Source organism: Thalassophryne amazonica, chromosome 3 (genome assembly GCF_902500255.1).
Source record: "Thalassophryne amazonica chromosome 3, fThaAma1.1, whole genome shotgun sequence".
NCBI classification, from domain to species: domain Eukaryota; kingdom Metazoa; phylum Chordata; class Actinopteri; order Batrachoidiformes; family Batrachoididae; genus Thalassophryne; species Thalassophryne amazonica.
Window position 1 is genome coordinate 63,746,884 of NC_047105.1, and position 22,283 is coordinate 63,769,166.

At 41.7% G+C, this 22,283-nt stretch overlaps 1 protein-coding gene across 1 annotated transcript in view; it reads left to right on the top strand.

Annotated features, from left to right (window-relative positions):
• The window catches only part of LOC117506880 (rootletin-like), a 63,092-nt gene that overhangs the window by 10,798 nt on the left and 30,011 nt on the right, over positions 1-22,283 (top strand). The window contains exons 6-23 of the mRNA XM_034166545.1: positions 2,054-2,145; positions 2,240-2,405; positions 2,487-2,593; positions 2,697-2,924; positions 6,343-6,433; positions 6,523-6,609; positions 6,684-6,896; positions 7,913-8,112; positions 8,206-8,388; positions 10,293-10,437; positions 10,548-10,666; positions 16,871-17,126; positions 18,339-18,532; positions 18,615-18,742; positions 18,951-19,120; positions 19,218-19,397; positions 21,407-21,541; positions 21,673-21,816. Of these exons, the coding sequence (XP_034022436.1) occupies positions 2,054-2,145; positions 2,240-2,405; positions 2,487-2,593; positions 2,697-2,924; positions 6,343-6,433; positions 6,523-6,609; positions 6,684-6,896; positions 7,913-8,112; positions 8,206-8,388; positions 10,293-10,437; positions 10,548-10,666; positions 16,871-17,126; positions 18,339-18,532; positions 18,615-18,742; positions 18,951-19,120; positions 19,218-19,397; positions 21,407-21,541; positions 21,673-21,816 (2,838 nt within the window). The remainder of the gene's footprint in view (positions 1-2,053; positions 2,146-2,239; positions 2,406-2,486; positions 2,594-2,696; positions 2,925-6,342; positions 6,434-6,522; positions 6,610-6,683; positions 6,897-7,912; positions 8,113-8,205; positions 8,389-10,292; positions 10,438-10,547; positions 10,667-16,870; positions 17,127-18,338; positions 18,533-18,614; positions 18,743-18,950; positions 19,121-19,217; positions 19,398-21,406; positions 21,542-21,672; positions 21,817-22,283) is intronic.

A 22,283-nucleotide genomic window follows, 5' to 3' on the forward strand; every position in this document is an offset into this window, starting at 1 on the left:
TTTTTCTTTTTGAATTTTTATGCTTAAATAGATTTTTGCTGGTTATTGGTAGTCTGGGAGCAGGCACCGTCTCTACGGGGATGGGGTAATGAGGGGATGGCAGGGGGAGAGAAGCTGCAGAGAGGTGTGTAAGACTACAACTCTGCTTCCTGGTCCCAACCCTGGATAGTCACGGTTTGGAGGATTTAAGAAAATTGGCCAGATTTCTAGAAATGAGAGCTGCTCCATCCAAAGTGGGATGGATGCCGTCTCTCTTAACAAGACCAGGTTTTCCCCAGAAGCTTTGCCAACAAAACATGCAGACAAAACTTCTGCTGCCTGCTCCCGTGACTCAGCAGGTGCATAAAAAACTGCATCATCCGCATAGAGTTGGCAACTGGCACCATTGCAGGTTACAGGTAAATCATTTATAAAGATACCAAACAGCAAGGGTCCCAGTATAGAGCCCTGTGGTATGCCCTGTCGAATGTTTAAAAATGACAACTTATCCTGAGCTACTTTAACACACTGTTCTCTGTCCTGAAGATATGATGAAAACCAGTCCACTGCCTCCGAAGAGATGTTAAAGAAAATGGCATTTTAGATAAGAGCAGGCTGTGACTGACCATTTCAAAAGACTTTTTAAGATCTAAAAATACTGCTCCTACCACCTGACCCCTATCCAGGGACTTTTTCACATTTTCAGCCAAACAGCAGTTTGCTATTTTGGTTGAATAACCAGCTGTAAAACCAAACTGAGCTGATTGGCTTCCAGATGGTCAGTCAATTATGCAACTACCACTTTCAAATCACCTTTGATAGTATAGGCAAAATTGATATGGGCCGGTAACTGCACATGGAGTCCTAGTCTCCTGCTTTAAAAATCGGTACAACTGCTCTTTTCCAGCGTGAGGGAAATTTAGAGGTTCTTATAGACAGATTGACAACATATGTCAGTGGTTTAACCAGGACATCACTGTATCTTTTTAGAAAGCAACTATTGATATTATAAATATTATTTGATTTCGAGTTTGACAATTTTGTGATGATTTGTGCAACCTTTGTCTCATTGATTTGTTTACTGTAAAAATAGTCCACAGATGACATCTGGACTGGAAAATTAACATGTTCAATAGGTGCAAAATCTTTAGCTAATTTTTCAACTGACTGTACAAAATAAGAGTTAAATTAATTTGCCATTGTGGCACTATCAGTAATATTCTTGCCATCTATGGAATGTTCCCCAATTCCTTTGTGCTTAGTTGTTTTATTAGTTAGATTATGTAAAGATTTCCAATGTGAGCTATTGTTTCCCTTTGCATTACATATCAATTGAGTATAATGCTCATCTGATGGGTAATGCACTGTTTCCACATAAAACATATAAAAATGATTATGCATCAGGCTTTATTATTTTATTGTACAAATGTTTCGAGGAGCTTTCACTGCAAGTATGTCAATAAAATAACACAGAACGAACAGGTTTCAAAATGCAAGCCACATAAAATGAAAAGATAGTGAGTGAAAACAAGAGATCATTGCATGATATGGAGAAATGTTTTAAAACTCCAATCTGATCCCAGTATGTGGAAGTCACAACCCGTGAGTGTGAGTGAGTGAGTGAGTGATCACCCAGTGCTGCCAAATGTTCACATGGGTGAAAATGTCTTACGCTGGTCACTTTCAGCCCATAGTTTCACTTTGTGCAGTAGATATTACAAAATGGTGTGAAATTATGCTTATCATTTTCACTGTGAACATTACACAGTACTGTGCAAAGGTCTTTAGTACTGTAGAGTAGAATAAATTACATCATATCAGTCATATTTTACTCATTTAACGCCCGCCCTCAAATGAGACTGTGCTGCCCAATTGTATTGTATTTTGTACTCAGTAATTGATTACATTTCAAAGTAATCCTACCAACTCTGATAGTAGTATATTTTGGTAATTTTTAGTTTTTTTTTTTTTTTACGTTCATAACAATCAATGCTGGTTTCCGAACCATCAGGGGATTTGTTCATGGACGTTTCACTGACACAATGAATGACCCGTCTGCTGTTTTGTCTTTTAGTGTCACTGTGAAAAAACAAACGGTCACCATCAAGATGAACCCAGCAGCAACCTGGAAGACGCCTTAATTCGCCTGGAGGAAGAACAACAGAGGTGCCTTCTCTTTCCACCAGAGACGCACTGCATGGTGCTATTTGTGTCCTCATGTGCGTCAGCGTTTCTATTCACATGCTTTACTGTTTTCCAGGAGCAGCAGCTTGTCTGCCGTGAATGCCATGCTGAGAGAGCAGCTGGAGCAGGCCGGTTTGGCCAATGAGGCTCTCAGCCAGGACATCCGCAGGCTCACCTCTGATTGGACAAAAGCCAGGGAGGAGCTGGATCAAAAGGAGTCTGACTGGAGGAAAGAAGAGGAGGTGGGAGAAGGATGTTGACCAAAGTGTAAGTTGTTCAAATGAGCAAACTGAGTTTCATTAAGTATGTGGCCTCCTTTTTAGTCCTTCCACAGTTACTTCAGCAGTGAACACAGTCGACTGCTGATGCTTTGGCGGCAAGTCGTCGGCTTCCGCAGGCATGTGTGTGACCTGAAGAGCGCCACCGAAAGGTTAAAATGAACATTTTCTGAAATACGTCCTATTTGCTAATTCAGCTAAACGGATGAAATCTGAGAATATGATGCTAATATCACGACTTCTCTCCAAACGCAGGGACTTGTCAAACATGCGTAACGAGCTGGCCTGGGTGTCCCACTCTGCTCAGGTGTCCTGTTCAGGTCTGTCTGCCGCCCTGCACAGCCGGGAGGGAGGAGCAGCTCTGAGCCTGGAGCGAGAGAAAACTCTGAGGGTTCAAGTGGAGCAGCAGCTGAAAGAGCGCGTGAAGGACATGATGAATCTGCAGAGCAGAACGGATGCAGAGAGAAGTGAACTCAGTGCCAGGTCAGTGACACTGAGCTCGGGTCGTGCATTCTGGTCACTGATCTCCATGTAAAATCTTGCAAAGTGAAGCCAACGCTCACCATGTTATCACTTCCTACCAGCCACACATAGTAACGTGATATGTTGACCTTCTACACTTCCTCTTTATTACAGAATTAAAACTGCAGTGATGGAAGCATAGCTTTATGGAAGAGAGAAATACACTCAACAAAAATATAAACGCAACACTTTTGGTTTTGCTCCCATTTTGTACGAGATGAACTCAAAGATCTAAAACTTTTTCCACATACACAATATCACCATTTCCCTCAAATATTGTTCACAAACCAGTCTAAATCTGTGATAGTGAGCACTTCTCCTTTGCTGAGATGATCCATCCCACCTCACAGGTGTGCCATATCAAGATGCTGATTAGACACCATGATTAGTACACAGGTGTGCCTTAGACTGTCCACAATAAAAGGCCACTCTGAAAGGTGCAGTTTTATCAAACAGCACAATGTCACAGATGTCGCAAGATTTGAGGGAGCGTGCAATTGGCATGCTGACAGCAGGAATGTCAACCAGAGCTGTTGCTCGTGTATTGAATGTTCATTTCTCTACCATAAGCCATCTCCAAAGGCGTTTCAGAGAATTTGGCAGTACATCCAACCAGCCTCACAACCGCAGACCACGTGTAACCACACCAGTCCAGGACCTCCACATCCAACATGTTCACCTCCAAGATCGTCTGAGACCAGCCACTCGGACAGCTGCTGAAACAATCGGTTTGCATAACCAAAGAATTTCTGCACAAACTGTCAGAAACCGTCTCAGGGAAGCTCATCTGCATGTTCGTCGTCCTCATCGGGGTCTTGACCTGACTCCAGTTCGTCGTCGTAACCGACTTGAGTGGGCAAATGCTCACATTCGCTGGTGTTTGGCACGTTGGAGAGGTGTTTTCTTCACGGATGATGTGAAGGAGATGTGTTGCACTGCATGAGGCAAATGGTGGTCACACCAGATACTGACTGGTATCCCCCCCCAATAAAACAAAACTGCACCTTTCAGAGTGGCCTTTTATTGTGGGCAGTCTAAGGCACACCTGTGCACTAATCATGGTGTCTAATCAGCATCTTGGTATGGCACACCTGTGAGGTGGGATGGATTATCTCAGCAAAGGAGAAGTGCTCACTATCACAGATTTAGACTGGTTTGTGAACAATATTTGAGGGAAATGGTGATATTGTGTATGTGGAAAAAGTTTTAGATCTTTGAGTTCATCTCATACAAAATGGGAGCAAAACCAAAAGTGTTGCGTTTATATTTTTGTTGAGTATATAACACTATGCTAAAATACCCTTGCCATATGAGCATTGTGTTCTTAATAATTTGCATTTGTTTAATTAATTATTAAGATCCTTTTGTCATACGTACACTTTGTACATGTTCAAATTGAATCATCATTTGTTCTTGTTGTGTAAGTCAAGGAATATTTGTTGCTCGCCCTCTGTGCATTTGCAGGTATTAATGAGACAAATTTAACTCAGTAGAAAGTTAACTTTGAGTTTGCGAAAATTAGCATGGAAGCTAACATCCGCAAAATGTCTTGTAAATGACTCTAGAGGTCTTATCAGGTTACAAAAACAGCACTTTTAGTTTTAGAAGTATTTCTTGCTAGCTTTTACATAATATACCAGAAATGAAGTTATTAGCAAGTAGCTACACCAGGAAGTGATGTCACAATACTAACCTCCACAAAATGTATTGTAAATAAGTTCAGAGGAGCTATTAGGTTCCAAAAACAGTTTTTGAAGTGTTTATTTCTTGCTAGCTTTTATATAATCTATGGTAAACATGTATATAAACACAGAAAACAAAGCAGTTTTGAAGAGCCCAGCGACTTATGTCATGGTGCAGCTCTGCTCTGATTGGCTGTCACCCGTGTCACTCAAAAACAGATGCACGAAAAGACTTTGCAATACCTGATGGCCATATTTGATGGCCCGGGTAAAACATCAGGCCTATGTATAGTGATAACAAGCAGTGGTGGCCTTGGTGACCACCCAACCTAGGTTTTGGAAATGAAAGAAAGTGACAAAAAAAGAAAAGGTAATTACGAGCAACATGTAACTTCAAAACCACACATATGCTGAGTGTCAGAGAGAGGAGGAGGACATTTGCCTCAGCTACATTCATACAAAATCCTTCCTGCATGACCATATTATTTGAGTTTTAAAATGTAACCGCTCTTGAGCAGTGAGAAAATAACGGATTCTTTCTCTGATGTGGTAAGATTTTGTATGGAAATGCATTTTCTCTCTCTCTCACTCACTCATGGACCCCATTTACTGCATACCTCACTTGACCATCTACCTCGTTCTTTCACTTTCATAGCTAAATTAATAGAAAAACCTTTCCGCAACAGTGAATCCTTTCTGCAAGGTTGTGTGGAGGAATGTCTGTTATTTGAGGTTTACAAACAACCATGCCTGCTTCTGATCCATCATCAATCCAGCATCCACAAACCAGTCAGCAGGTGGCAGACATGTCTGTGGGATATTGCATAGGAAAACAAAGTCAAAGTTAACCAAATTTTAATCTGTTTATGTTTCTTTCATGGTGTTTTGGTAAGTTACAAGATGATGGCTTACTTATTTTTAGGTCATCTTTTTAAAACTGGGTATTTATTTGATCTATTAATTTGCTCACTGCATTTTACAGGGTACATGCATAGGCTTTTATTTAATGTGTTTAATTTGGTGCAGATCTGGATTAAAATTCTGATCCAGTCTTTGTTGGAGAGGGGTGACCTTGATTTAGTCACTGTACTCTTACAAATAAGCCTAGAAAATATATCATAGAAGTATGGACTGTTGCCTTGGTGCAAGTCTGCATTTTCTCGTGAGTGCTTTTTGAGTTCCATACATCAGTGTGTAATTGCGAAATAACAAGTAATTTGGTAGGAATAAAAAATTGGAGGTGTACATCTTGACAGATAGAAGGAACAACTTTAGTTACATGATATGCACCAGATAATGTTGCAAAGTGGCTTCAGCTAATATACAGTTGTCATGGAAACAGAAGAATGAGATTTTAAGGTTGTGTTTGGGTTCAAAATTTGACCCTCTAAATTCCTTGGCATTGAGCATGTGGCATACTGTAGCCTACTGTTGATAAGGTTCAAATTTATGGAAAAATAAAGCTGGTTTTGTTACAGAGAGTTAAGTACTCAATTGTATAAGGCAAACACAAGCACGCCTCTGTATAAGGTGCCTCCATCAGTGTTTGTATAATGATGGGAAGGGAGTGGTAAGATGGCTGCTCCACGGCTTCACCTGTCTCAACAATTAGTAATCCAGATAAGTACATAGACATGAGTGATTTTGTTGCACATCTATCATATGTCTTTCTAATCCTGGAATACTTTAACCCACAGATTGTTAGAATCAGTGCGAGAGGGTGAGAAGCTTAAGAACCAAATTGAAGAAAAAGACAAAGAGATTGTCATACTGACAAGAAGGCTTGAGGTGAGTGGTTTTTGGTTGTACTGATGTTGTACTGAGCCCCCCTCCCCCTTGTGGTGACTGAGGTTTTTGTGCTGGCTGTTTTTTTATAGGAGCATGCTGATAGTGATGAGACAGACATGCAGGCGATGAGATCGCAGACTGAGACGCTCATTGACACTCTGAGGGAAATCGCTCAGGTAAACATTTGCACGTTTTCATGTCGGTGGACAGCACACGAGCAGGGAGGGATGCATGTTATCTTCCTTTGTAGTCCATTTTGTCAGATGGAGAGTCGTCATCGGAAGCAGACCAAGACAACTCTGGGGCTCCACTGTTGGCTTTGATCCATGGCCCCTCTCATCGCTGCTCCTCAACTCCTAGGAGGCCTTCCTCCCCTTCTCGGCTCTCCACTCCGGTTCGTGTCCCAGAAGCGGCTCTGGCCTCTCTGCGCTCTGCGGTCACAAACAGACAGCTACAGCTGCAGGTAACGTGTCACTTTCTTGGTCTTCTTTTTGAGGGGTAGCTGTTTCTGTTTCTAGTACTCCGTCATAGTGATAGACCAGGTATTTCTACTAAAACTCAGCATGCTGTGGCTCGACTCTGAATGATTATCAGAACATTTTGATTTTGTGAAGTTCTGTGATCACAGTTATCATCACAGTGATTAACAGCCATCTTGACAAAGTTATAACAACTTACTCAAACTAATTTTGAGCTATCTTTTATTGATATGTAGCACAAATTCATGTCTTTTGTATCCATGATAGCACAAGTAGATTATGGATATTGACAAAATGTTGCAGACAGATGATTCTTAGATCAGGCAAGAGTTGTTTAAAGGTGCTATGAATGATTTATCTCCCACTAGATATTATACTAGAGCTACATTTCTAGACTTAATAAGGTTTTCCCCCTCAGCCACTCCTCCTCAAACCTCCCTCCCCTGTCTCGAACAGAAAGAATGGCAGTTGGAACCTTGTAATAGTTAGCTCTAATAGATTTCTATGAGTGGAAAAAGCCAGACGTCTGTAGATTCTAGTCCAGCCACATTCTTTGTTAGATACATTTTTATCCTCCAACTGTGACTTTTGGGTGCATTTCTGAAAGTCGCTTCCGCCTGAAATCTTGAAAAATATTAGCGAGTGCTGGTGTCTCATTATAAATGTGGGAAGGTCACTCATTTTACAGGATGTGACACACAAGGAAATGTCATCCACTAAATGTGTATGTGTGGCCACAGGACAGAAAAACTCAGAGCACAGAGGGAGTATTGCTTCATTCTCTACACAGGATGCTAAAAAGGCACTAAATATTCACATAGAAAATAGTTGTTTGCTGTTTTATTATCGTGTAAAATATGATTTTCTTTTATCACTTTCTTTTTCCTTTATTTCATGAGCTTGCCATATGATTTACATACACTCCACATAGACATACATTAATACATACAGTCACTTTATACACACACACCCCTCATTCACTGGTGTCATATGTTTGCAGGACACTCGTGGGCGTTTGTTGTCTGCTCAGACTTCAGTGCAGCAGTTACGCCGCCAGCTGTTGGAGACTGAATCTGCAAAGAGAGATGTAGAACAGCGAAACCAAACACTGCAGAGAGACAAAGATGCAGCACAGAGAGAGAGAGAAACAGCACAGAGAGAACGGGATCGTCTGAAACAGGAGCGAGACACACTGTGCAGGTTTACAAACAGTTCTGTCAGTGTTCACATCACGAGGTAGCATTACAGTTAATAATACAACATATTGTTCTGTCCACTTTGTGAATGTTTCAGTGAAAAAGTGAGCTTGGCAAAAAGTGTGCAGGCGGCACAGAGTAGCAGCCAAATGCTTCAGATGGACTGCGAGAAGCTTGAGGCGGCTGTAGTGTCCATGCAGCGAGAGCGAGACCACGAGAGGGAGGCGAAGGAGCTCGCTATTCAGGAGAGAGACCGGGCAAAGGCAGAGACTCAGAGGATGTAAGTGGGCTGGCTGATTAATGGTGATTAAATCAGTCAGATGAGGACACTAATCCACAAAGTCCATCATAGAGAAAAACTGTGCAGCACACTAGCTCACGTGAAGGCTTTAGGCTCCTGCTGTGTTCTACTACGCAATATCTTCAACAACCAACACAATCCCAGAAGATACAAACATTTTCTCTCCATTTACCCAGAAATCCACCTGACCCATTTCGTTTACAGGCAGAAAAGTAGAAACTGAAACTGCAGAAACTGCCTAAACTGATTGAGCTGATAAATACATAGAGGAGCGTACAATCGCAAAATGACCAATTTTTGTCTTGCTTTATACTCAGGAACCATAATAGATACAGCCTTTTGCAACCCACATCACAAAGACAATCGTTTGCTGTGTGCAGTAGTGTGGCTGAGAAAGATCCCTAAGCTCTTATGATGTCATTATGTCATCATCAAGCATGGGCCCTGGCTCCCTTTCTGAGACAGTTACAGCATTAATAAATCAGTTCAGTTAATCAGTTGAAAAAACTTAACACTTTAAAGTGCAGTATTAGTAGTACTATTAGTTGGTGTAAATCGGATAGACATTAGTCTTTTTAGATTTCCTATCAAATTTATACCCTAATGAATGATTTTTATTTGCACAAAGCTAAAAAAAAAAAATACTTTCAAGTTCAGCACAATTGTTCTGAAAAGATTAAGAAGTTAGATGGCAAAAATTAGAGTGCAAACAATTAAAATTTACCATTTGATGCCCAAAGCATTGTGAAAAGGCATTTAGTGCATGTGCCCAGAATTAAGTTCTCATCAGCCATTTATATTGCAACATCTTCATTCTGTTATTAATATATTGGTTTTGGTTTCTTACACCCACTGTTACCCAGTCATGTTAGACAGTGTGAGATTTTCAAGTTGCGATAGTGCGGTTGAGTGTGCGTATGTTTCGACTTCAGCAACATTGAATCTTTCTATAGTCAGCAGTTCCTCAAAAACTACATTCAGTTCAATTTCAATTTAGTTAGTTTAGATAGTGCCAAATCACAACAAATCTGCCTCAAGGCGCTTCACACAAGTAAGGTCTAACCTTACCAACCCGCGGAACAAGCACACAGGTGACAGCGGTAAGAAAAAAACTCCCTGTGATGATGATGAGGAAGAAACCTCAAGCAGACCAGACTCAGAGGGGTGACCCACTGCTTAGACCGTTCTACCAAAAAGGTTTACAATACAGAACACAACAACAATTGAGAGTCCATGCAGGGGTTCAGCGACCGTCAGGGGAGGGGGGTCATTGAGCCACTCGTTGGATCTGTTCCTACAGCAGAGTCCGTCCCACGTTCGCCACAGAAATCATCCAATCCAGCATGTGGATCCAGCCTCATCTCGGGCAGAGAGAAAAAGAAAACCGAATCAATCTGCCAGACAAACTTATGTCTGCCAGACACTTAAGGTATAATTGGTCAGCATTAAGCAACAGGATAGCAGAAGAAATTCCAAGGTGATCTCCGGCCACTAGCCCTAAGCTTCACTAACAGACCCAGATGTTAGATAAAGCTAAGGCCGAGACCCACTGTGTTGACTAATAAAATGAATTAGTAAACACGATCAAGGAAGAAGGAGACTAGTGAGGGAAGCCACCAAGACATCTCTGAAGAAATTCTTGGTTTCTAGTCTGTAACTGCAGAAACTGTGCACAGTGCAACATTTACCTGTTGCACCATCAGCTGCACAGGTTCATGGTGGAGTGAAACAGAGAAGGATTTTTATACAAGAATGAAAATCAGACCTCGGCTTGAGTCTCCCATGTGCCTTATAGCAAACTGTTGATAAAACCTTCACATCTTCTTTTTCAAACAAACAAACAAAAATACTTCTCTGCTGCCTTGCTTTCTACTTTACTGCAGACAGAAGCAGTGGGATCAGAGCGAGAGTCGAGCTTCTGCTCAGCGTGCAGAGTTGTCTGTAGTGAAGGAGACTCACCAGCAGGGGGAGGTTCAGAGGCAGTTGCTCGAGGAAGCAAAGTCCCAAATATCTGAAGCACTAGCCCGGGTAAGGAAACTTAAAGCTTGTATCCCCCGACATGTTTAATTTGCTCTTTAATTTAGAATTCTGACCTTTATTTGTTGAGACTTTTATATGATCCTGATTTTTCCATCCAGGCTGAGGGTCGTAACGCAGAGCTTTCCCTGCTGGTTAACAAGCTCCAGTCTGAGGAAGCTGCTCTGAGGGACTCTCTGGCCAAGATGGGCAGCATGAACGAGAGTCTCGCCCAAGACAAGTTGACCTTAATGCTATATCCTTCAGGTAGAACATTTAATTGATGTATTTGAATCCGTCAACAAAGCCTGTTTCAGAATAAGTCTTTGTACCTACTCTTACTCCATGTTACCATATTTGAAAGAAATCTTGCAGAACATTTCTATAAAAGTCATTAATAGGTAGGTCAAACTCTGTCAGACTGGAAGTTAAAGCATGCAACAGATTGACTCGCCTGTGTGAAAGACATTTTTGTGTGGTGCAGTCAAAGCGAACATGCAAGAAGTAAGTAACACAATTTTTGAAGTGACACTGAAATGATTGTTTGAGCATTTTTGCAAACTTCCTTAACAAGGATTTTGCAAGTGGAGCTGATTGCATTTTGTTACAGTTGCTTAAATTTGCATATTAATGAAATAACCATGATCTTTTGAGAGCCACTCTATGTTTCATTAGTACTCAGTGGTGGAAAGCTGGGATTTAAAATATGAAAACTGTATATTCAGTTCATACGTTTATGAACTTGAGGAGAAGCTTGTTTTGGATTTCTGGCTGTATTTCACCTGTGTTCACATCTGGAATATTCACATTGTATCAGTGATACCTTGCGTGGAGTATGACTGTTGTAACATTTTTACTAATTTGTACATCAGAGATGTGTGGAATTAATTGATGCCCTGATTTCAGCACTGGGTTTGCAGTGGCCATCAGAGTTTTGTCTGGATGTGGTGAAAGTGTTGAGTTTGTGGAGACATTCACTCATCTCGACAGTGACATTCATGCCTCTGGGTCCTCTTTGTTTGAGCTCAGGAGGTTCCTGGGAAGACTGAGGTCATGGGACAGAGGCATTAGGTGATGTTGATATCTGTGCAGGGTAATGTTGGTCCAAGTCTTTTGGGTCCTGGTGATTCCTTTCTTACTGTATCATTACAAGACTTGGACACTAACCAGTGACCTAAGCCGAAACTAGAAGTTTTTGGTAGCAGGTCTCGATGGAGGATCCTTTGGAGCAGCGAGAATGATTTTCTGTCAAACAAACGGTTACTTCAGGAGACTCTGATCGCTGGCATTGTGAGGTAATATCAACTATGGGATTTTGTCCATGTAGCATGCAGGCGGTACAGGGTTGAGGTCCCCAGTGGCTGGAGAAGGACAAGATGATGTGCATGTTTCACCTGGCTGCAGCAGAGGGATGGTTGCTTTTGAGAGGCAGGCATGGACCAGCAACATATGACACCAGCGCATGCTCCCAGACCTGACTGAACCTAATCTGTATAGGACAGGCATCTATCAGATTAAGTATTATCCGCCAACGAAGTTGGGCAGAGGTTATGTTTTCACCCCTGTTTGTTTGTCTGTTTGTCAACAGCCTGTAACCCACAATTTTTCATATATTGTTATGAACTTTTTACTGAGGATTCATATCCTGATAGGAACTGATTCAATTTTCAAGGTCATAGGTCAAAGGTCAAAATCAGGAAAAAAAATATCCTTTATCATTGAACAGTAAGTCCCTTCGGCTGCCTCCCTTGTTTGCACTCGGGGTCGCCAGCACAATCCAAGGTGGATCTGCATGTTGAATTGGCACAGGTTTTATGCTGGATGCCCTTCCTGATGCAACTCCACATTACATGGAGAAATGTGGCAGGGGTGGGATTTGAACCCGGAACCTTCTGCACTGAACAAATTTTCAGAAATTCATAACTGTCAAAAAAGATCAAATTTCTTTCATATTTGAGATTGTTATGTAGGATGTTACCCTTTATCAACTGATAAAGTTTGATCTGGATCTGATCCAAATGACAGATTTTGTGGCCATTTAAATGTAACATTGAAAACCCCATTTAATGTATATATTACATTATATCTTAATCAAATGTGCCCCAATCACTCTCATATTTGAAAGTGAGGTGCAGACTGGCACTTAGTGTCACCTGACAAAGTTTGATCTGGATCTGATCCAGATTGTGGATTTTGTGGACATTTGAATTTAATATTGAAAAGCCAAATTTGGTGTACATTTTGCATTCTATCCCAACCAAAGTGCCGCAGTCATCATTTTTCTGTTATAGATTTACCTACACCACCAAAATTGGATGGAGGTTACAATTTGTTATCAGTTAGAAACCAAGTGCCCAAAACCAATGACAAATTATGCACAGCAAAGATAACCAATGTTCTATGAAAATGGTTTGAAAAATCATTCAGAAACTGAAAAAGTTATAGAAAAAAAGCCTGACAACACCACAAAAAACTTCAAGTGCATGAACTACACTCAACAAAAATATAAACGCAACACTTTTGGTTTTGCTCCCATTTTGTACGAGATGAACTCAAAGATCTAAAACTTTTTCCACATACACAATATCACCATTTCCCTCAAATATTGTTCACAAACCAGTCTAAATCTGTGATAGTGAGCACTTCTCCTTTGCTGAGATAATCCACCTCACAGGTGTGCCATATCAAGATGCTGATTAGACACCATGATTAGTGCACAGGTGTGCCTTAGACTGCCCACAATAAAAGGCCACTCTGAAGGTGTAGTTTTGTTGTATTGGGGGGGGGGGGGGGATACCAGTCAGTATTGGTGTGACCACCATTTGCCTCATGCAGTGCAACACATCTCCTTCGCATAGAGTTGATCAGGTTGTCCGTTGTGGCCTGTGGAATGTGGTCCACTCCTCTTCAATGGCTGTGCGAAGTTGCTGGATATTGGCAGGAACTGGTACACGCTGTCGTATACGCCGGTCCAGAGCATCCCAAACATGCTCAATGGGTGATATGACAGTGAGTATGCCGGCCATGCAAGAACTGGGACATTTTCAGCTTCCAAGAATTGTGTACAGATCCTTGCAACATGGGGCCGTGCATTATCCTGCTGCAACATGAGGTGATGTTCTTGGATGTATGGCACAACAATGGGCCTCAGGATCTCGTCACGGTATCTCTGTGCATTCAAAATGCCATCAATAAAATGCACCTGTGTTCTTCATCCATAACAGACGCCTGCCCATACCATAACCCCACCGCCACCATGGGCCACTCGATCCACAACATTGACATCAGAAAACCGCTCACCCCACACGATGCCACACACGCTGTCTGCCATCTGCCCTGAACAGTGTGAACCGGGATTCATCCGTGAAGAGAACACCTCTCCAACGTGCCAAACGCCAGCGAATGTGAGCATTTGCCCACTCAAGTCGGTTACGACGACGAACTAGAGTCAGGTCGAGACCCCGATGAGGACGACGAGCATGCAGATGAGCTTCCCTGAGATGGTTTCTGACAGTTTGTGCAGAAATTCTTTGGTTATGCAAACCGATTGCTTCAGCAGCTGTCCGAGTGGCTGGTCTCAGACGATCTTGGAGGTGAACATGCTGGATGTGGAGGTCCTGGGCTGGTGTGGTTACACGTGGTCTGCGGTTGTGAGGCTGGTTGGATGTACTGCCAAATTCTCTGAAACGCCTTTGGAGACGGCTTATGGTAGAGAAATGAACATTCAATACACGAGCAACAGCTCTGGTTGACATTCCTGCTGTCAGCATGCCAATTGCACGCTCCCTCAAATCTTGCAACATCTGTGGCATTGTGCTGTGTGATAAAACTGCACCTTTCAGAGTGGCCTTTTATTGTGGAGAGTCTAAGGCACACCTGTGCACTAATCATGGTGTCTAATCAGCATCTTGATATGGCACACCTGTGAGGTGGGATGGATTATCTCAGCAAAGGAGAAGTGCTCACTATCACAGATTTAGACTGGTTTGTGAACAATATTTGAGGGAAATGGTGATATTGTGTATGTGGCAAAAGTTTTAGATCTTTGAGTTCATCTCATACAAAATGGGAGCAAAACCAAAGTGTGCATTTATATTTTTGTTGAGTGTAAATACGTACACCTGAGATCTAGTTTAGCTTATGAAAAGCCACTTCTAACAAGACTTTGACCTTGAAAATTTTCTAAGGTAAAATGTGTGGAATTGGAAACTACTGTTGGCGGAGGTTTTTGCTCCACGAGCGTGGTGCTCTAGTTTTTTCTGTCATTTTCCATTTTACCACCAGGGTGTCTCACAGACTCTACTTTGGCATTCCATCCAGGTACATTTGGCAAGACGGTTTATCACTTTGTTTGGTTTTTATATCAGTCTGAGAGAACAACACCATCTGTGGTCGATTAACAAGTGGAAACGCACACATCCACATGCGCACAACAAGCCCATTGTACTCTCCCGTGTTTGTCTCCAATTGAGTGCACGTGAGCATGAACCAAATACTTTAGCAAGCACCATTAGGGGGAAACATGACACCTGGTAGACTGGCAAAACACAGGAAGAATGTAAAAGTAAAACCTGAATGACAAGATGAATAAAACATGTAACTGGAGGTGATACAAAAGTACAGTTTTTTGTCCCTGTGAATGCGAGATTTGCATGCACTGTATGCGAGTGATCAATACTGACCACAGTAACCTTCAAGAAGTAGAAGCTCATTGGACGTGCTTAACACAGTAGAAGTTAACCGCCCAAACAGGTAAGGTGAAGAAGATTTTAATTCTGTACAGTTCTCTTTATACCTACTTGTCAGTTTAATAGGTACAGTTAGATAAACCTAATACACTGCAGTACAACAGTTGTGCACTAAACTTTCTCTTTATAAGGATTATGATGTTCCTTTTTTGCGGAAGGTGTTTTATTTTCATGTCATTTTAAAGGCTGTGATTTGTGTTGCCCTTGAACTGTACACTCAAACTAACCAACATGGGTGTTGTTGGTTTGTACGTTACATGAATGTAGGTCTAGCATGTAGCTCTACGATATAGAATCAAGTTTTATGGGTGAACACATTCAAATTATGTAGTTTTAGCATAACATGCAACAACTTAAATTTTAAGTTGTTCAGTGAACATAACAAATTATTGAAAGTATTTTCACCCAAGTAAAATACGTTAATGTAGCCAGAAACAATTTTGCTGAGTGACCTAAATGTAAATTTGTTGGGTCAACATGATGAATTTGCGTTACTGTTACTTAATTACCATGGGTCAGGCCAACTACATTCTGCTCGCTTGTTTGCACTCGGTCACCACAGCAAATCCAATTTGGATCTGTATAACTTATGCTGATCCAACACAGTAAAGTTAAGTTGACATGTAACTGTGCTATTTTAAAAGTAGTTGTAACTACGTACAGGGCAGTGGTGGTGACCGAGTGGTTAGTACACTTGGTTTCAGTACGAAAGGTTCCCGGTTCAAAACCCACCCCTGCCACATTTCTCCATGTAATGTGGCAGTGCATCAGGAAGGGCATCTGGAGTAAAACATTTCAGGTCCATCAAATCATGCACAAATAGATTCAGAAACATTTTATACCCCACTGCAATACGGACACTGAACATTTCCAATCATTTTCACACGTGGTCCATCTAGATCTGAAAGACTGAGTCCTTCTGAGGGTCGGACTGTATGTGCTTTATACACTTATGCACTTTTTCCAGTCTGCCTCACCTGCTATTCCAATTGAGTATGTAGAATGTATGTATGTGGGGTTTCTGGATATAGGGGAGGGCAGTGAGGGGAGATGTATGTGTAGTTTTTTTTGCATTGTCTTATATTATTTTAGTACTCGATATATATATATATATATATATATATATATATATATATATATATATATATTTAGAGCACCATGAGGACTGCTATCCAGTTTCATTGTATTTTGTGCAGTGACGTTAAAGAATTCAATTCAGTTCAACACAATACAAATGTTCATATTAAAGTCATGACACGGTTTGAATGTGGACTTTCAGCAGATACTACTGGTTAATTTACACTGGTTCTAATATACCATAAATGTATTAGTAAAGCTTTAATAAATGCAGCTAGACTCAGGTTTCTTTTTGTCTAGATTTATTAATTTTTTTTTTTTCATTGTAAAAATGGTCTGATTCATAGTTTTCATGGATAAATTTGTGCCTTTTGTCAGGTACAAAATCTATGGTGGAAATGCACCATTTAAAAAGCAAACAATTCCGGACTTGCACCTTGGGTGCTCATTGTCGTGAGGCACATTTACACAACCAGGACACTAATGTTCAGTGAAAAAAATTTTCTCGCAGCACCCATGCATGATGGACGTCCGTTTTTTTTTTTTGTTTTTTTTTTTGTAAAATATGCAGATGTTTAATGGACATATGCACACTGCGCAGTATTAGTCTTTAACTTGAGCCTCCTATTTAATTCTCATACTCAGCTGGAGGAAGAGAAAGTCCTTCTGCAGGCTCAGAAACGGGAGGCAGAACAAGAGAAACTGACCATAAGGGATGAACTGGTCCGCCTGGAGCAGGAGAGGTTGGAGCTCGACTCGACTCGCGTCGCACTGCACCAGTCCCTGCAGGATGCAGAGTTAAACCATGTTGGGATGGAGACAGAGCTGCAAAATCTGAGGACAGAGAGGCTTAAGATGCAGGAGAAAGTCACTCAGGTACACAACTCTTACACTGCATCATCCTCTAAAGGGAAAAAACAGTGATGTAAAAGTAAACTAATGTGGCTTTTCTTTTGAATTGTACTTTTTAGCAACATACCGGTAGGTTATTTTTTTTCTCATTTGTTTTGACTAGTGCAGTGCCCGTAGGAAGTTTGTATTCCGATAGAAAATTAGGAGCTTCAGTAGATTTCTCCTGGATGGTCGTATGAGGCTGCGTTTGAAGGTGGGATGTAGTTATCCCACCTTCAACATAAGTACACCTTTGAAGGTGTACTTATGTTATAGTATATTATTACTTGAATATAGTATTTCATATTGTATATTATAATTTGAACATAGTATTTCATATTGTTTAAATTGTTTTATTATCAATTATATAAAGGGTAAATGGACTGCATTTTATATAGCGCCTTTCCATCTGCATCAGATGCTCAACATGCTTTACAGAAATGCCTCACATTCACCCTGATGTCAGGGTGCTGGCGTACAAGGCGCTCCCTACACACTGGGAGCAACTCAGGATTAAGGGCCTTGCCCAAGGGCCCTTAGTGATTTTCTGATTAGGCTGAGATTTGAACCGAGGATCCTAAACAATTAAAACATTTTGAATATTTGAAACAGCAAATCAGTACTCCACCTCCTGAACGCAGTTTATTTAAACTTGAACTCACAGCAAATATAACATTTTATTTAGCTTATGTACTTAATGAAACATTGTACAAATTGTGGGAAAATATATTTTACTCAGCTTATGTACTTAGTGAAACATTGTACAAATAGTGGGAAAATTGTTGGTGTTAGCATAAAATGGATTTTGCTAACATCTCTTCAGTGTTGTCAAGTTAAACTCAGTCACAAGGAACACTGACAGCATGCCTTTCACAGTAAAAGTATTTGCTGGGATGCTGGCATTAAGCATTTTATTGTAAAGTGTTTGAGCAACATGTGAACTATCTGATGTTGTTTAACTTTGCTACCAGTAACATCAGCAAGCCACGCCATCTTGGAAGTACAAATGTTACAATGTTAATCAAAATAAGGATTTTGAAAATGAATCCCAAAAATTTTCATAATAAAGGATGTGCCATATGCAAGCCATCCGAAAGCTGAGGTCGATCTGACAAATGGAGAGATATGTGAACCACATACACTCACATGGATGCTTCTTGCTTTATAGATAGGTTTTGTTTTGTACTCTTGTTTCAGCTTTGTGGCGAGGTGACCTCATTGGGATCTGAGTTAGGTCTTGCCCAAGGAGAGGCCCAGCGTAACGAAGTGGCATTGGAAGAGGCTGGCCGTGGTCGAGCAGACCTGGCTAGAGACAAAGCAGCACTGGTGGTCCAGCTGGCGGCGTCCGAGAGAGAGAACGCCACGCTGTCAGAGGAAGTAGCAGCCTTAAGGTTTGTGTTTGCCGCTTGTCCAAAATGATGTGTGTTAACTTTTCTGTCAGTGCAGATTGTATTTGATACTGTAACCCTGCAGGACAGAGCAGGAGTCCCTGGAAACTAGTCTGTTTGAGGTGCAGCAGCAGCTTGTTCAGGTGGAGTCTCGCAGGGAGCAGCTGGAAACTGAGAGTCAGAACCTTCGAGTCCACTGTGAAACTCTAACCAGTGAGTGCAAGGAGAGAATTTGAGGCAGCATGAGGACAGATAGAAAATACAGAAAAGTGGCTGAATTATCCCCCTTTAGGGGCAAAACTAAATGTTGTTCAAAAACAAACAACACAGTAGTAGGCAGTAGTATGACGGAAGGAGAGGAACCTAATGACATTTGGTTGTATCCTGTGACTCACTTTTATTTTCCTGGATGGAACTTCAGTTGAAGTGAAGCGTGTGCGCTCATATGGGGAGAATGTGCTGGCCCAGGCTGAGAGGGAGAAACAGGCTCTGAGTCAGACTCTAAATGCTGCCCAGCTGGAGGCCCAGCAGGCTTTACGCAACGCCAGCGCTGAACACCGCGATGAGCTGGAGAGACTCGTCTTAGAAAAGGTGCGATAGCTACACTGTTGATCACTTCACTGACCAGACTGTTGATTCTGATGACTCTTGAGTCCATATTTCTGTTTTTGGCTGCTCTGTGTGACAGGAAACAGTGCGTCGCAGCCTGCTGGCAGAGCATGAGAACGCGCTGCGGAAGCTCCAACAGGAGAATGAAGAGCAGCTCCTCAGAGCACAGAGAGAAAGGGAGGAGCTGCAGGATGAACTGAGGAGTCTCCAGCACAGCAGAGATCAGAGTCTGCTGCAGGCTGAGACGGAGAAACAACAGGTCAGGTTTGGATCCAGTGCTCAGGGAAAGTGCAGTCTGATAATACAGTTATGGTCGGAGTTTACACACATACACTCATCATGGGCTTTTGGTGGCCATCAACAAGCTTCTGGCATAATTCCTCCTGGATATTTCACCACTTTTCTTGGCAGAATTGATAGAGTTCATTTAAACTGATTGGTTTTGTGGCACAGACCCAGCTTTTATCGCAGAACACGATTGGGTTTGAAGTTGGGGGGTTTGGGAAGGTCATTCCAGATTCCTGCTTTATCCAACCCAGTACCAGTTTTGACATGTGTTTGGTATCATTGTTGTGTTAGAACTTGTAATTGTCCAAACTGCCTTGCTGTTGATGTGAGGTGGTGTTACAAGCATACAGAGCATACAGAAAGTATTCACAGTGCTTCACTTTTTACACATTTTGTTATGTTACAGCCCTGTTCCAAAATGGAGTAATTTTTTTTCCCTCAAAGTTCCACCTACAACAACCCCATAAGGACAACATGAAAAACTTTTTTTTTATTTTTATTTTTGCAGAAGAAATCACATGCACATAAGTATTCACACCCTTTGCTCAATACTTTGTTGATGCACCTTTGGCACCAATTACAGCCTCAAGTCTTCTTGAATATGATGCCACAAGCTTGGCACATCTGTCGTTGGGCAGTTTTGTCAATATGAATAATGGAGGAGCATTTTGGATAACAACTGCAGAACACATGTAAACTTTACATTGTGTGCCTCCATCCGTGCAGTGAATAATGAGTAGGTACTGTGCAGCACTGTCCCATCTGTTACCAATGCAGAGCTTAAGTGAGGGAAATAAATATGTAACAAGGCCATGTTTTATTCAGCTCCCAAAATGCTGTGTGCCAAAAAATTTAATTATTTCCCATGTTTAGTTTTTGCACACATACGCAGCTGCACTGTGACAAGTTGCCAAGCATGCACAGAGGTTTGAGACAGAAAATATCACTCGGCGAGATTATTATTGGGTGTTTATATGAATCATAACAAAAATTGAAATACATTTATTGAGTTGAGAATAGATTTGTTCTGTCAGGGATCGTGTATGGCCAGTTTTAATTCAGACAGATTTTGAGTCACCTTTGTAATATTTATTAAAGCTTGACTTACATAGTGTCTGATGGATCGCATTATTTTAAGACCTTCCTAATTATTTGCTCTGGAAATATTATGCTGCGTTTACACATGATGACGACAAGTCATGAATGCCACAAAGTATGCATTGTTGGCCGCTGATCACGAATGTGAGGATTTGAGGCAGAGGCATCAGGTGTCATCAGGAACTTATGTTACCATGCGTTACGATTAATGGCACATGTTGCTGGCAAATTATCAGGAACCATTACACACAGTCAAGAATAATGTTGCGTGCTGTTCCACGCTATTGCGCATAGCAGCGCATCGTTACGTTCTGTCACGTGAATGAGGCGAATTGTCTCCACACACACCCATATTCATCCCTTTAGTTGCTGGACATTTCAGATCGCTTCAGTTTGCTCCTCAAAATCCACAGCAGAAGAACTTTGTGATTGCATGTTTAATTGGGCTTTGTGCCATGGAGTGGCACAGAGAGGAGGAGGAGACGGAGAGAGCCAGATGTGTGACTTCACGTGGCTGTCATCTCGCGCATTTTCCCCAAACATCAGGCGCAGTAGCAGCAGCAGGTGGAACACCTGCAGGAGCGAACTGATGAGCATTGGAACAAAACTTTAAGCCGACTTGGCGTCACTGTCCTTCTTCAGCATACTGCAGCAATGAAATTGAATGCGGTGCAGCAGGGTTTAATTGTGCGCAAGTCAGAGAAGAACGCTGTCACGCTCTATTAAGGATCATCACTCATCAAGACAGCTCAGTTATGACCTCCACAACATGCTTTAATATTCATGTGACATTTTTGAAAGCTGCTGTTGTGCAATAAGCATATTGTTTGAATCTTATACTGTACGTTTTACCTGTATATCGCCTTTTTCTCTCTTTTCAAGGCCCTTTCTCTGAAGGAGGCAGAGAAAACTGTTTTGTCTGACAGGGTGTCCATCCTGCAGGCTGAGCTGTCAGCTGCAGTGCTGGAAGCTGAGCGGATGACAAGAGAAGCAGCTCAGTGCAGGGAGCAGGAGCAGGTGCTGCACCAAGTCATACAGTGGCTATAATTGGTAGAATTCAGCCTCTGGTTTAGCTAAAGTTTCTGTTTAATGGCACAAACGTATGAGGTAGAACAACTGAATTGACTTTTGCATGTGTGTTTTTACAGATTAGAGTTGCGGCTCTGACTAGTGAGCTGCAGGAGCTTCGTGGTCAGCTGGAAGATTCGGCTTCTGTTCACGGGCGGGAGTTGCAGAGTCTGCGTGAAACTTGCACCAACATTCAGTCACGTGCTGATGCTGCTCTCAAAGAGGTACAGTGGATAAGCCATTTCAGGATTAAAAATAGTCTCACTGTCTTGAGCAGTACCCCCTCCTGCCAACATTTGAACATACCAATGTGGGACACCCACGCGTGGCCAGGAGTGCCAAGGGCGCGAAGCGTAACTGGGGGGGGGGGGGTCCGGGGTTCCGGGGTTATGCCTGAACCCACACAGTTGTGGGACTATTTCAATAATTTTTTTTATTCAGTTTATAAAACCGCCAACTCACGAGAGCGTCACCCCAAGGCGCATCACACAAGCAGTTCAAAAACAATTTAAAATGAATTAAAAACAACAAATTTAAAAAACACAATTAAAAGATCAAAAAATAAAAGAATAAAATTTTAAAAGGATGCAACGCTCTAACCATAGCACTCTGATGAAACAGATGTCTTGAGTCTTGACTTGAATGTCTCTACAGTATCAGACTGTCTTATTGACACTGGGAGACCATTCCA